The 14,917-nt window shown below is 40.1% G+C and overlaps 1 protein-coding gene across 10 annotated transcripts in view; it reads right to left on the bottom strand.

Annotated features, from left to right (window-relative positions):
* The window catches only part of PPHLN1 (periphilin 1), a 151,064-nt gene that overhangs the window by 59,594 nt on the left and 76,553 nt on the right, over positions 1-14,917 (bottom strand). For 6 of the 10 annotated variants that reach the window (XM_047787998.1, XM_047787989.1, XM_047787995.1 and 3 more), the window contains 2 exons: positions 7,854-7,910; positions 4,788-4,867 (listed from right to left, as the gene is read on the bottom strand). In XM_047787998.1, the coding sequence (XP_047643954.1) occupies positions 4,788-4,867; positions 7,854-7,910 (137 nt within the window). The remainder of the gene's footprint in view (positions 1-4,787; positions 4,868-7,853; positions 7,911-14,917) is intronic. The other 4 variants (XM_047787992.1, XM_047787996.1, XM_047787994.1 and 1 more) reach the window with 1 other exon arrangement.

Here is a 14,917-nt window from a genome sequence, read left to right as displayed (position 1 = left end):
CAAATGCATTTTAAAAATGCTGATTTGTACTCTCCTCCATGATTACCATTTTGATATCATATTTTACATCTAATTGTTTTTTGTATCCCTTAACTGCTTATTGTGGATACAGACGATTTTACTACTTTTGTCTTTTAACCTCTTTATTAGCTTTTTGTGTAGATGATTTATTGGTGATCTTTATCATTTCATAATGTTTGTTTTTAGTTGTGGCATTTTCATTTTTTTGCCTAGAGATGTTCCTTTAACATTTGTCATAAAAATGGTTTGGATGTTGCTGAATTCCTTTAGCTTTTGCTTGTCTGTAAAGCTTTTGATTTCTTCATCAAATCTGAATGAGAGCCTTGCTGGGTAAGTATTCTTGGTTTAGGTGTTTCACTTTCATTACTTTAAATATATCCTGCCACTCTCTTCTGGCCTGCAGAGTTTCTGCTGAAAAACAAGCTGATAGTCTCATGTGAGTTTCTCTATATGTCATTTGTTGCCTTTCTCTTGCTGCTTTTAACAGTCTCTCTCTAATTTTTGTCAATTTGATGATTACAGTGTATCTTGGTGTGTTCCTCTCTAGAGTAAGTACAAAGTAGGAAACCCTACTTCTTTGACTTGAGTGACTGTTCGCTTTCCCAGGTTAGGAATTTTTCAGCCATTATGTCTTCAAATATGTTCTCAGCCCTGTTCTCTCTCTTCTTCTGGGACCCTTGTAATACACATACTAGTGTGCCTGAAGTTGCCCCAGAGATTTTTCTCTCTTTTTTGGGGGGAGGAGGGGGTCTTTTTAGGCCATAACCACAGCATATGGAGGTTCCCAGGCTAGGGGTTGAATCAGAGCTTTAGCCAGTAGCCTACGCCATAGCCACAGCAACACCAGATCTGAGCTGTGTCTGCGACCTACACCACAGCTCAGGACAACGCCAGATCCTTAACCTACTGAGCAAGGCTAGGGATTGAACCTGAGTCCTCATGGGTGCTAGTCAGATTTGTTTCCTCTGAGACACAATGGGAACTCCTGTCCCAGAGGACCCTTAAATTATCCTCATTTTTTTTTCATTCTTTTTCTTTTTTCTGTTCAGTGACAGTGATTTCCACTACTTGGTCTTCCAGCTCTGTATCATTTAGTCTGCTATTGATCCCTTCTAGTGTATTTTCCATTTCAGTTATTGCATTCTTCATGTCTGTTTGGTTGTTTCTTCACATATTTCTCTTTGTTAAAAACTAACTTCTCATTTGGAGTTCCCGTCGTGGCGCAGTGGTTAACGAATCCGACTAAGAACCATGAGGTTGCGGGTTCGATCCCTGCCCTTGCTCAGTGGGTTGACGATCCGGCGTTGCCGTGAGCTGTGGTGTAGGTTGCAGACGCGGCTCGGATCCCGCGTTGCTATGCCTCTGGCATAGGCTGGCGGCTACAGCTCCAATGAGACCCCTAGCCTGGGAAACTCCACATGCCGCGAGAGCGGCCCAAGAAATGGCAAAAAGACAAAAAAAAAAAAACCTAACTTCTCATTCTACACATCCATTCTCCTCCCGAATTCTTTGATCATATTTATGATCACTACTCTGAAATTTTTCAGACAGGTGGCCTATTTCTACTTCACTTAGTTCTTCTTCTGGGGTTTTATCTTCTTCTATTGCCTGGAACATACTTCTCTGCTGCCTCATTTTGTCTAAGTTACTATTTGTACTTTTTAGGTATGTGGTAGGTTAGTTGTATTTCTCCACCTTGAAGAAGTGGCCTTCTGTAGAATACATCCTATGCATCCCAGTAGGGCACTCCATTCACATCACCCAAGCTATATGCTCCAGGGGGTCCCCCAAGAGGGCTGTGTGGGGACTTCTGTTGTGGTGGGCTGACTGTATGGGTAGTCTGGTAGGCTTGGTTGGCCTCTAGTACAAGTTGGTTGCCAGGCCCTGCCTTGTGTGGATGTTGTTGGCTGCTGTTTAGCAGGGTTTGGTCATGATTGTGGCTGGCTGCAAAATCCTAGAGGTCCTGGAGCTAATGCTGGCTCACCAGTGTGCAGAGTCAGGGTCCCAAAGACTCTGGAACTCTTCCCCAACCACTGACAGGTAAAGCCAGATCCTGGGGTTAGTGCTGGACTAGTGGCAGACAGCTGGTTCCCAGAGTCTGGATGCAGTATCCAGGGATACCAGAGCTTCTTTCAGATTGTTGGGTTGTGGGGAGGGGGGTGGTGGTTCCTGACACGGTTGTATATTTGTCCAAGTTGTCCCAAAGCTTGCACTGGCCTGTGAGTGGCCAGGGCCAGGGTCAGAGTCAAGCTGGTCCCATGGTAAGGTCTTATTTATTGTTGGCAGGCTCAGTCTGCAGGTTGTGGGATCCTAGTTTACTGCTTCTAGATCTGCCCCTTGGTGGGTGATGGTGGTCTAAAAGCTAGTGCAGGCTTCTTAGTGGGAAGGGCGAGTGCATGTCCACTGGTGGGTAAAGTTGGGTCTTGGCCTTCTGGTGAGCAGGGCCACATCTAGCAGTGTGTCTAGAGGTGGCCGTGGGCTCAAGTCTTCAGACGGCTTGTCTGCTAATGGGTTGGGCTGTGCCCCCAACCCAGTTAGTTGTTTGGTCTGAGGTGTCCCAGTATTGGCACTGCAGGGTGTTGGGTAGGGCCAGGTCTTGGTGCTAATGAGACAAGATGATAGGGGCCAGCAACAGGGTTCACCTGTTTGAATGTTCCCCAGTATGTCTCCACCAGTATCCACATCTCCAGGGTGAGCCACAGCTGGCCTCCTGCCCCCAACCAGCTGCCTCTCCAGGAGACTCTCCAAGACCTGGCCCAGACTCATATTAAATTACTGCTTTTGTCCTGGGTCTTGATGTGCACAAGGTTTTGTGTGTTCTCTTTAAGAGTGAAGTCTCTATTGCCTCCAGTCCTGTGGAGCTCCTGCAACTAAACCCTGAAGGCCTTCAAAGCAAAATGCTCTGGGGGCTCATCCTCCTGGTGCCCAACCACTGGGTTAGGGGACTCTGAGGTTGGGCTCAGAACTCTCACTCTTGTGGAATAACCAATGTAATAAAACTGTATTCCAGTTTGTGAGTTGCCTACCTGAGGGGTATGGGATTTGATTATCTCATGAGTCTGCCCCTCCTACGTGCCTCATTGTGGTTCTTTATTTATGTCTTTAGTTATAGAAGATCTTTTCTGATAGGCCTCAGTCTTTTTCATCCATGACTATTCTATACATAATTGTGATTTTAATATGCTCATGATAGGAGGTGAGCTCAGGGTCATTCTACTCCACCATCTTGGCTGTTCTTCTTAGTATGAGAAAGTGGTCAGACATGCAAATTGAGGCATCATGGTGGATAAACACCAAACTCTTTAGGGTGTTGACATGTGGGCTGAGTTTTGTGGCCAATGAGAAGCAGTTTATGATAAAAGATGCTTAGGCAAGGCTATAGAAAGGGGTGCAAAGCTTCCTTTTCCTCTTCAAGTCAACATGTGTTCGCCCTGTTTCCACATCATTTTTGCATATATACCTAGAAGTGGATGGCTGAATAATATGATAGCTCTATTTTATTTATTCTTTTAGAAGAATCCCCATACTGTTTTCCATATCATCTGTACCACTTTACATTCCCATCAACAGAACACACAAGGGTTCCCTTTTCTCCACATGCTCTTCAATATTTGTTATTTGCAGACTTTTTAATGACATCGCAACTGCAACCTTGTGCCACAGCTGTGACAACACCAGATCCTTAACCTGCTGTGCCACAAGGGAACTTCTACGTATAGATATTTTTTAATTATGGGAGACCTCACCAGTGAAATAATTTGAGAAAATTATTTAACTTATGAGCTTTGAATATAAAATGGAAATAGAGTAGTTCCCGGAGCTTGGTGGTAATAAAACCAACTAGTATCCATGAGGACACAAGTTCGATCCCTGGCCTTGCTCAGTGGATTAAGGATCTGGTGTTACCGTGAGCTGGAGTGTAGGTTTCAGATGTGGCTCAGATCCCGCATTGCTGTGGCTGTGGTATAGGCCAGCAGCTACAGCTCCAATTCAACCCCTAGCCTGAGAACTTCCATATGCTGCAGGTGTGACTCTAAAATAAAGCAAAAAATAAATAAAATAAATAAATAAAATGGAAATACAAACTTACCTACATCACAAAAATTTTATATGAATTAAAAACAGAAGAAAACACATAATATAGTATCTAGAATCAAACTGTCATACAATAAATGTTGGTCTCTGCCTATATACCCACTTCCAAAATAAAAGCATAGTTGCTCAAATATGCCCCATCTGAATATTTATTCCAACCTGGCTAGAGTCAAGATGAGGAGCATAGTAAGTACTAATTTTAGCACAACCTGTGGAAATAATCCTATGAGAAAACTCATTTACTCTGGTGGCTACTTTCAAGTTGTGGTTACTTAAAACTCAAGTTTTTGTCTTTTGTCCTTTTATAGGGCGGCACTCGCAGAATATGGCGGTTCCCAGGCTAGGGGTCTAATTGAAGCTGTAGCCGCCGGCCTGTGCCAGAGCCACAGCAATGCCAGATCCGAGCCGTGTCTGCAACCTACACCACAGCTCACAGCAACACCGGATCCTTAATCTGCTGAGGGAGGCCATGGATTGAACCCACAACCTCATGGTTCCTAGTCGGGTTTGTTTCCGCTGCACCATGACAGGAACTCCAAAACTCAAGTTTTTGAATGCAGCATATTACCCCCATTAGGTATGACAGTAAAGAATAAAAGCATCTGTACTAGACAATATATCTCATTTACTTTGTAATTCCTCTTTAAATTGATTTTAGAAATGTAACAAACCTTTGATGAAGGAACTGCTGAAGAACTTGAGGGTGAAGTGTCTCTTGATGTTTTCAAAGACTGAACAGGTCTCTCTTTGCCTATACAAAATATATAAAATGCAATTTTCTAGCTCATTTGTTTTCAGAGTGATTTTATAATTGAATAAACATGGGATGGGGCCATATATTTACTAAAGTACTGAAATCTTTATTACATTATTAAATTAAATATGTTAATATCTAATTCCTCCTATCTCTCTTGGAGGTTTGGGCACCATCAAAAATTTCAAATAACGTAGAACCAAAGGATAGCATATATGGCAACCTAAGTCACGTCAATGCCAATCAGGAAACACAGAATCACAGAGAAAACCTGAGAAAAGCCAAAAAACACTTTAAAATCATAAGTGCTTCCTTTTCCAAGTTTCTAAAAGCTAACTTTTAATATATCACACTAAAAATCCAATGGAGGTTATTATATGACACTACCAAAGAGAATCAGCTAATTAAGCAGTAGCTCAAAGAGAAAGGTATATATAGGAAATTTAGTAGGCATTTATGAAATAGTCAGTTTAAAAAATAAAAATAAAAACTAGGAAACTATAATTCAGAGTACTAATCCAGTGCCTGACATGAATGAGTACCCAAATATTTGTTAAATGGCTAAAATAAATCCATATGAAATAAAGTCACTAACCTTTATCTTCAGTCACTGTAGACACTCACACAGTACTCTATGTATACTATTGTTTTTACAGAAATTTAAGGCAGAAAACATTTAAACATTACTTTAGCTGGTTCAACAATAACAAAAAAGAATTTAGTTAATCTTAAAAGTAATGGTGAACTGTTACTAACAGAAAAGCATTTCATAAAATCATCTGTATGCCAACTGTAACATAAATCCTCTGCTCTTGAGTGCTAAGAAAATTTTAATTATGGAAAAGAGGAAAAAGTAGCACCAAGTTTAGAGTGGCATGGAAACTGGTCAAGACTGGATAGTGGGTTAGGGTCAGAAAGCAGTCAAGAGCAAAAGCAGAGACAAACAACCTTGAAACTGAGGCAAAGCCAGCTTCAGTCAAAAAGCCTCTTAATGCTCTTCCTGCTTTGGTCCAGATGGCTAAGTAAGGGCCTGCAGGCTCAAGGGCTTCCAACCACCTGGGGAAGTAATAAATAACATCTCCTTCCAATGTGCTACAGACCTGGAAAGCTTTCTCACGACACCCCACACTCTGCACCCAACAACATTTGGCAATGTGTGAAGATTTTGACTGTCCCAAGTGGGTGAATGCCACTGGCACAGGTAAGTAGAAACAAGGGATGCTTGCTAAACATCCTGAAAATGCATAGGACAGCCCTCTACAACAAAGCCTCACATGTCAACAGCACTAAGATTGAAAACTCCTGATCTAGGCATAGCATTCCAACTCTGAAGCCCCAATAGTCTTTAAAAGGACATAATCCTAGACTCTTTTAACTTGTGGTGCCATTAAGAGACTTTCACAGTAAGCAAGCTTAAAAGTCCTTACAGACCTTAAAAAACAAAAGTAAAATGAAGGGAGTTCCTACTGTGTCTCAGCGGTAAAGAAACTAACTAGTATCCATGAGGATGTGAGTTTGATTACTGGTCCCTTTCAGTGGGGGTTAAGAATCCAGTGTTGCCGTGAGCTGTGGTACAGGTTGCAGACTCGATTCCAATCCTGTGTTCCTGTGGCTGTGGCAGAGGCAGCTGCAGCTCCTATTTGACCCCTAGCCTGGGAACTTCCATATGCTGCAGGTGCAGCCCTAAAAAGACAAAAAAAAAAAAAAAAAAGAAAAAGAAAAGAAAAAAGTAAAATGAGGAGTTCCTATTGTGGCTCAGTGGTAACAATCCCTGGTCCCACTCAGTGGGTTAAGAACCCGGTGTTGCCATGAGCTGTGGTATAGGTTGAAGACACAGCTCAGATCTGGCTTTCCTGTGGCTATAGCATAGGCCAGCAGCTGCAGCTCTGATTCAAACCCTAGCCTGGGAACTTCCATATGCTGCAGGTGCGGCCCTAAAAAAAAAAGACAAAAAAAAAAAGCAAAATGATACCAACCATCACTACATCCCCAAAGGACTAAGAACATTGTTTATTTAGTAACCCCCTACTGTAGTTCCACTACACATGGCAAATTCCACATGCTATTGGGATAGTGTCAGTCTATCCCACTGCACCAAAACCTCCTAGAGGAATATGTATCATAGTTTATTTTTGAATATCCAAGGCTTACCTAGTCAAGTCCTTTAAGAAAAGAGTAAGTATTCAAAAATTAGGTGAAAAGATGAATTATTTTTCTACCCTTAGGATGCAAAGGCTTCCCCCAGACTATTCTGATAAGTATTTCCTGGGAAAAGGATGAAGAGCTGGACCAGTCCACACAGCACACACTACGTTAATTAAAGGCATAATTATAGGCTTGATTCTGGCACACAGCAGCTGGACACAGCAAAACACCTTTCAAAGCAGCTGTTAATTTCTTACTTAGCATTTCCTTTCCAAATAAAGCATCAGCAATACAGGTATGACAAGTGTGTTGCCCAAGTGTAGTCTTGGGATCTTTCATGATTTCAGCTGTGTAAGGCTAATTTAAGCAGATTTCAACAAATCTCAGTGTGCAAAAGCAAAGGAACATGGAAGGACAGGGCAGGTGGTTTATCAAACATTAACATATATTCACATATACCAGGTTGCATGAAAGGAAGGGACAGGCAAGAAGCAAAAGACAAAGAAAAAAGATGATACAGACGGCAGCAGAAGGAGCACATAGAAGATAGAAATGCCCTGATCCTACTGTTGTTAGGTCCTATCTGGCAATGACTTGTCTATTCTACACTACAGATCTCCACTTCCTATGAGGTGGCTGTTTCTGACCTGGAATGGCTAGCCTAGACACCAAACCTACCTATCTCCCCTAATAATACTACCTGAGTCTCCTGTTGTTCAACTCTGGTTCTGACAGTAGACTAATGGAGCAGTTATACACTTTCCCCATTTCCATAACCTCTACCAACTTAAGCCCCCACCCTTCACAACCCCAAATCAAAATCTAGCTCAAAACTCACCTCTTTCTGGCTTTCCTTCATTCTGCCGTTTGTAGGAGGCACCAGCACGCACGGACTCTAGGGAAAGGTGGGCAGGAAGGAATTAACACCAGCATCTATGTGTCCAGGAGGAACAAGAGAACCCAGAAGTAGGAGTAATGAGAACAGGAACTTCTGAGCATTTGCTGGTGATCCAAACTTTTTTCCTACCCTGCCTTCAAGGTGGGCTGTCTGAACAACCACTCCTGAAGAGAAATAAATAACAGAATAGGACAAAAATCTCTAAGACCAGAAGCTAGTTAGATACAACAACAATGTATGAAGATGAGGCTAACCAAGGACAGCATGGGCAGAAAAGTAATGAGAAAAGGATCCTATGAAAAGACATGGAAAGTTAAAGACAGAGATCACCCATCTTACTCATCATTGTAAGCATCTAAACTAATGTCCTCCACAGCGTCAACATCCAAAGGATTAAAGAATGACACCAAAAAAATCAAGAATGCCAAGATGAATCATGACCGGAAAACAAGGGGTTTTCATGGCATAGCATATCAGTTCCCTGGGCATACAATGGCTACCTGCAAATAGTCTTTCTGTCTTGTTCACAAGCAGCCTATAACTAAATCTTGCTAATTCTCTCATATATGGATCTTCTTTATAAACAAATCCCCAGCTACTCTCTTGCTTGATCTCCTAATTATTCCAAATTTAGAATCTTGTAAATATTTTGTTAATTTCCTTACCTGCAAAATCTTAATTATGCAGATGGAATCAACTTTCTAAATAGCCTAAATGAACTAGTTGGGTCTCTCAGCTATTTTTCCAATAAGCTTTCTTAGCATTTATTTCAAATTATTCTATTATAGATCCCAAATTGCCGATTTTCTTTTTTTCTGAAAAAATAACGTTTTCTGAATTATTTTAGCATTGTCAACACCATGTAGTAAAAAAAAAAAAAGGTTTAGGGAGTTCCTCTCATGGCTCAGTGGTTAACGAATCCGACTAGGAACCATGACGTTGTGGGTTCGATCCCTGGCCTTGCTCAGTGGGTTAAGGATCCGGTGTTGCCGTGGGCTGTGGTGTAGGTTGCAGATGCAGTTCAGATTCCGTGTTGCTATGGCTCTGGCATTGGCCGGAGGCCACAGCTCCAATTCAACCCCTAGCTTGGGAACCTCCATATGCTGCGAGAATGGCCCAAGAAATGGCAAAAAGACCAAAAAAAAAAAAAAAAAGTCTGGGAGTTCTCCTGCGGTGCAGTGGGTTAAGGATCAGGCATTGTCACTGCAGCGGCTTGGTCGGCTTCTGTGGCGCAGGTTCAGATGCCACAAGTGTGGCAAACAAAACAAAACAAAAAAAGTTTCAAGAAATATCACACAAATATTGCCATTCTACTTGAAGATGCGGTATCCTTCTCTCACTACTGATCTGTCATCAGAAGAAGATTTGTTCCTCCGGAGCACCTGATTTGTTTTTATGTAAGTTTCACTGTGAACACTTATTTATTACCCATTTCCTCTTTGTTTTAGGCAAATCCTTAGTTCACTTATGGTAACTGTTGAGAGCCTTATCATAAGCATCTATTCTTTAACTACTAACTTTATTCTTTTATTACCATATTATTTCACTTTTATATAAAATTCTTTACCCAATTACCTAATCCTGTTTTATTAACTGTTTATTTTTGATAACCTGCCTCAAATTCTTTGTAGATGAAGAAGACTAGGACAATGATATTTTTCTACAGAAGTGTCTGGAGGCCTGGGCCTGTCTCACATTAGCCGGCGAGAATGAACTGCCTGTATCTCTTCAAAACTCTTAAGTTCAGTGACTCTACACTGGTAGCCTGAAAACAGCCATGGTGAAAGTATTCACTCTATGGACATTGGCAAATGTCATGAGCAGGTGTTTTTCCCCTAAAAAGTCAGTTTACTAACACACCAGTGATACGGTATTGATTGAGTTTGATTCCAAATTTCAAAGACTCTGTAGGAATTATATTTAACAACAGATTCCCATCCATGTTGCCCTCAACAGGCCTGTCCTATTCCCCAGCTGAATCCAGCTCAAATTGCAAAATCATAAATAAGTAAGTGGTTGGTTGTTTTAATCCACTAAGTTTTAGTTTCGTTTTTTGTTTTGTCTGTGTCTGCAGCATACAGAAGTTCCCAGGATCAAAACTGCATCAGAGAGGAAACCTGAGCCATAGCAGTGACAATGCCTGATCTAACCTGCTGAGCCACCAGGGAACTCCAGGGAGTAATTTTTTCTTAACACAGAGATTAACAGAAACAACCCCACTGTGCTTAAACTCTTCATCTCGGAGTTTCCAATGATCTGCTTATATTACAGTTAAAGGTCTTTCTTCTTGTCCTCTACTATAGCAGCTTAATGCTTTAAAAATAAGTGTTTCTTAATATTTTGCCATTTGCTTTTCATGCCTTTGTACTTCTCTGTCTTCCTACATCTTCCTCACTACACCCTTCTCCTTCTTTGTTAGTTATTGCTCCTTATAAATGAATGTTCCTATCTTCAAATCTTTTTCCTGTTTTATTCCCATGTGGCTCCAACCAACTATGAAGACAAGTGTCTCTCAAATCCACTCCTTTCACTCACACTTCTATATTTCTGACAGAATGCTACTCCTTAGCTATTTGGTCAGTACCTCAAATTCATCTCACGGGTGATCATGGTAAGCAGACACAGACCCCTGCTTGAGAGGAGAGCAAAAATGCTCAACACATTCCTGCCTTTGCTGTGACTTGCTAAAGAAAATGAGTTCTAAATTAGGATGAAGGAAAGAAACCAGGAAAGAAAAATCCTAAAGTTGGCAGTATGGAAATCAAAATCCAAGTCAATATATTGGTGAGTGAAAAAATAAATGAGGAGGAAGAAAATGAACAAGAAATTCAAATACTGGTTCCATAGACTAGGTATAAAGTGCTTCCCATGTAGGTGAAATAAAAGCTAGAGAAGCAGCTTAATGTTCCAATAGACATTTAAAAGTTCTACCCTGGCTAACTCTTTGAAATGATAGTTGAAATGAATGTCAATATAATATTTGAAGACCCTTTGAATATAATAGCTGCAAATCTGATAAGATCTTTCAGAAATATACTTTTTTGGTGCTGTGTTCGCTAATGAAAGCAATGATGAACTTAACCAGACTTGTCCAATCCTACCAAGTGTTACTAATTATTGATAACCCATGTAGAAGCAAAATACACTGCCAGGAGAAAAGAGAAGAAAAACAAAACAAAACAAAACACCTCACTGGAGATAAAGTTAGGGGCTATGTCTCACAAACTATTAAATTCTTGGTACAGTGCCTGATATATAAGAGCAAAACCAGATACTTCTGAAAATTTTACCGATAAACAAACTTAACAGTACAGGTAGTACATTCATCTCTCCTTTAAGAGCTAAAGCTTTAAAAGAGAAATTAAGATACGAACAAATGAAGATGTGGTGGCTACAAAGATGCTAAGAAAATGATTTCTTTTTCTGGATTATGGATGAAGACATGCACATTGAGAGCTCCTGGTTAGGAAGAACATAATCTCTCAGAGACCTACTGGTTGATTCAAGATGGTATGAAACAGAAAAATGGAGGAGACACAAGAAAAATGAGACTTGTGGTAAGCAAACCAAAAAATAACAGAAAAAACAACCAGACAATGGGTTATAAAAGCTTTGTACCATCTCTGCTTCCCCAAAATAACCATCTTTAGGAGGTTACATATCCAACAAGTTGAAATAAAGGCATATTAACTATGAAGACATGAAAGTGTATTTCTAAAGGAAACTTTCCTCTACTACATCAGTTAAAACCACATGGGCTCACTTTTTAAAGTATACACAAAACATTACATCATCTGCATATTATGAGTGTGTGCTGACAGAACATGGTAAGTCCTAAAACAGGGATGACTTAAATGCCTACACATATGAAAATGTCATTGATTACTGTTTCAGAACCTCCATGATTCAGGTGCCAGAAAAGTTACAGCTGTACTCCTAGGGTTCACCCAGAAAACCCACAGCCAAAGCTGTCATGTGATTAAAGAACAGATTCCCACAACCAAAAGGAGTATGTTGTGGAATCTAATTCAGTAGCACATTAACAGTCAAGAACAATTAACAGTCCAAGATTAAATCATACTTCATCCACTCCATATGAACTTTGCATCCCTCCACCAACTTCTGCCCCCTCTTCAGATATCACCTAAATGTCTAGTGCCATGTAATGACTCATCTCCCTCACGAGGGCAAAGACTGGATCTGTCTCACCTGAACCACTTATGTGAAATATATTTTTGTTGAATGGCTGTATGAGTATTAAACATAAATACAAAACCAAAAAACACTAGTATTTTAGATTCTAATAAAATAGGTTCTTACTGTGTAGTAAACATGATCTGATGGTAAAGCCTTATTTCCATATTCCCATTATCACTCTACACCTGCACTGAAAAGCCTTTTTTCTAAAGGCACACTTAGCCTTCACTTTTACTGGAATTTCAGCTATAATCTAAAAATTCATGTGGACTTCCAAATTCATTCACAGCCAACAGGTCTTAAGACATGTGTCTTTTCTCATTACACTCAAGTTCAACAATAGAGTCTATCTTTCAGATACACTCTGCTGAAAATAGTATCTTTATTCTTCGGCTTTCAGTTATCTTCGAAGATGCACTTTCGAAGACAAAGATGAGTAAGTCTTTCTTAAAAATATCTTCTATTCTGGGAGTTCCCATCGTGGCGCAGTGGTTAACGAATCCGACTAGGAACCATGAGGTTGCGGGTTCGGTCCCTGCCCTTGCTCAGTGGGTTAACGATCCGGCGTTGCCGTGAGCTGTGGTGTAGGTTGCAGACGCAGCTCGGATCCTGCGTTGCTGTGGCTCTGGCGTGGGCCGGTGGCTACAGCTCCGATTAGACCCCTAGCCTGGGAACCTCCATGTGCCTCGGGAGCGGCCCAAAGAAATAGCAAAAAGACAAAAAAAAAAACTAAAAAAAACCCATATATCTTCTATTCTTAATAATGGCTGCTGATATCAAGAAAACAAAGGGAGGCTGGGCCCAAAGTCAAAGCTATAGAAAACCAGATACAAATCAACAAAAATAATAAACTTGCAAATCCACCATAGTAATGATATTTCACAAATTCAACTGAAATGTCACACAGTCTAATGTATATATGAACATCACTGATAATTTGACATTAATCAGTAGCGTATATTTAGAATGAATTAACAAAGCGTTTGAAAGTATTTATTTAATCATCTCTTGGAGTTTCACTAGATTAACAAAACAAAAGCAAGGCAATCATTGTTTCAAGTCACTGTTTCATAGAGAAAATGCTTTATAATCCTCAAGTGGAAAGGAAAACAAGATGGGAAATCACAACTGGTTGAATAACAGCAATGAAGATAAATGATTGAGGTCAACAAAAGGAGAGGTCCAGAGATTTCTATATTGGGCTTTATGCTCCCCAACATAATTATTAATGATTAATATAAAACACATAAAGAATACTTCATTTCTAGATAAAACAAAGCTGTTTTTACCTGCTGCTAAATATATAGGATCATTGAAGAGATTTTAGGACCTCTGTGGAAGAGAATTGTAAGCTAAAGTTATTAGATGAAATTTAGCATTCCTAGAATTTGTTTTAATGCATTAACGACACACAATTACACCTAAAAAAGTACAGCCTGCAGGGGTTTTTGTTTTACAGTAACATATGGAAAAATGGCTTACACTATACTTCAACAGGGCGAGTGATACAACGTGGCTGACAAAATAAAAATTCACTTCTGACATCATAACTTGAAAAGAAGAAAAAGAAAATTGGGGGAGTTCCTGTTGTGGCACAGAGGAAATGAATCCAACTAGTATCCATGAGGATACGGGTTCAATCCCTGGCCTTGCTAAGTGGGTCGGGAATCTGGCCTTGCCATGAGCTGTGTGGTGTGGGTGGCATATGCAGCTTGGATCCCATGTTGCTGTGGCGTAGGCGTAGGCAGGGAGCTTTAGCTCTGATTTGACCCCTAGCCTGGGAACTTCGATATGCCGTGGGTGTGGCCCTAAAAAGAAAAAAGAAAGAAAAAAGAAAATTAGGAAACAAAAGGTCTGAAAACTCCATCAAATAAAAGGAAAACTAGGAGCTCCCGTCATGGCTCAGTGGTTAACGAATCCGACTAGGAACGGGTTCGATCCCTGGCCTTGCTCTGTGGGTTAAGGATCCGGCGTTGCTGTGAGCTGTGGTGTAGGTCGCAGACGCGGCTGGGGTCCCCCGTTGCTGTGGCTCTGGCGTAGGCCGGCAGCTACAGCTCCAATTAGAACCCTAGCCTGGGAACCTCCCTATGCCTCGGGTGCAGCTCTAGAAAAACGCAAATAGACAAAAAAAAAAAAAAAAAAAGGGAAGACTTAAAGAAACTAGATATATTTAAACCTGGAAAAAAAAATCTGAAAAGATTATGATGGTACTTTTCAAATACACAGAAGGTTACAACATAAAAAGAAATATCTTTGTGGATCTAAAATTAAAAAACCAGTATTAAGTAGATATTTTACAGGAAAAGATTTTAATTGTTTTTAAAAATGAGCTATACAAAAATGGAACTACTCAACTGCAATATATTAAGCATCAAGTACCTTAACAAAAAGCCTCCCACACTGACAAGGGAGACTAAACAGAGTAATCCCTGGTGTCATTATTAGTGCTATTATTATACTAAAGAGAAGGTAAATTTAATAAGTATAAAATAGGATAACAATGGGATTCATTTGAGAGAGGGGAAGGAAGAAGGAAATAAATATCTACGAGTTGATAAATGGGGAGATGTTTGATTAGATTAATTAGAATGAAAATAAACTTCAAGTAAAAATATACAAGCTGTATATAACAAAACAATTCTGTCTATAACAGTATCATAATAAACAAAGGGAAAAGAAATGAGGTTAATCAGGACAACCTACACCGTTAGCATGTAATTATGAACAACAATAAGGAATGAAAAATAGTATAGTAGTTACAGCTATGACCACTTTAGTCCACTTAAGCTGTGGGCAAAAAATTCTTA

Source organism: Phacochoerus africanus, chromosome 7, assembly GCF_016906955.1.
Source record: "Phacochoerus africanus isolate WHEZ1 chromosome 7, ROS_Pafr_v1, whole genome shotgun sequence".
Classification (NCBI taxonomy): Eukaryota; Metazoa; Chordata; class Mammalia; order Artiodactyla; family Suidae; genus Phacochoerus; species Phacochoerus africanus.
This window is presented reverse-complemented; position numbering and strand designations above follow the sequence as displayed.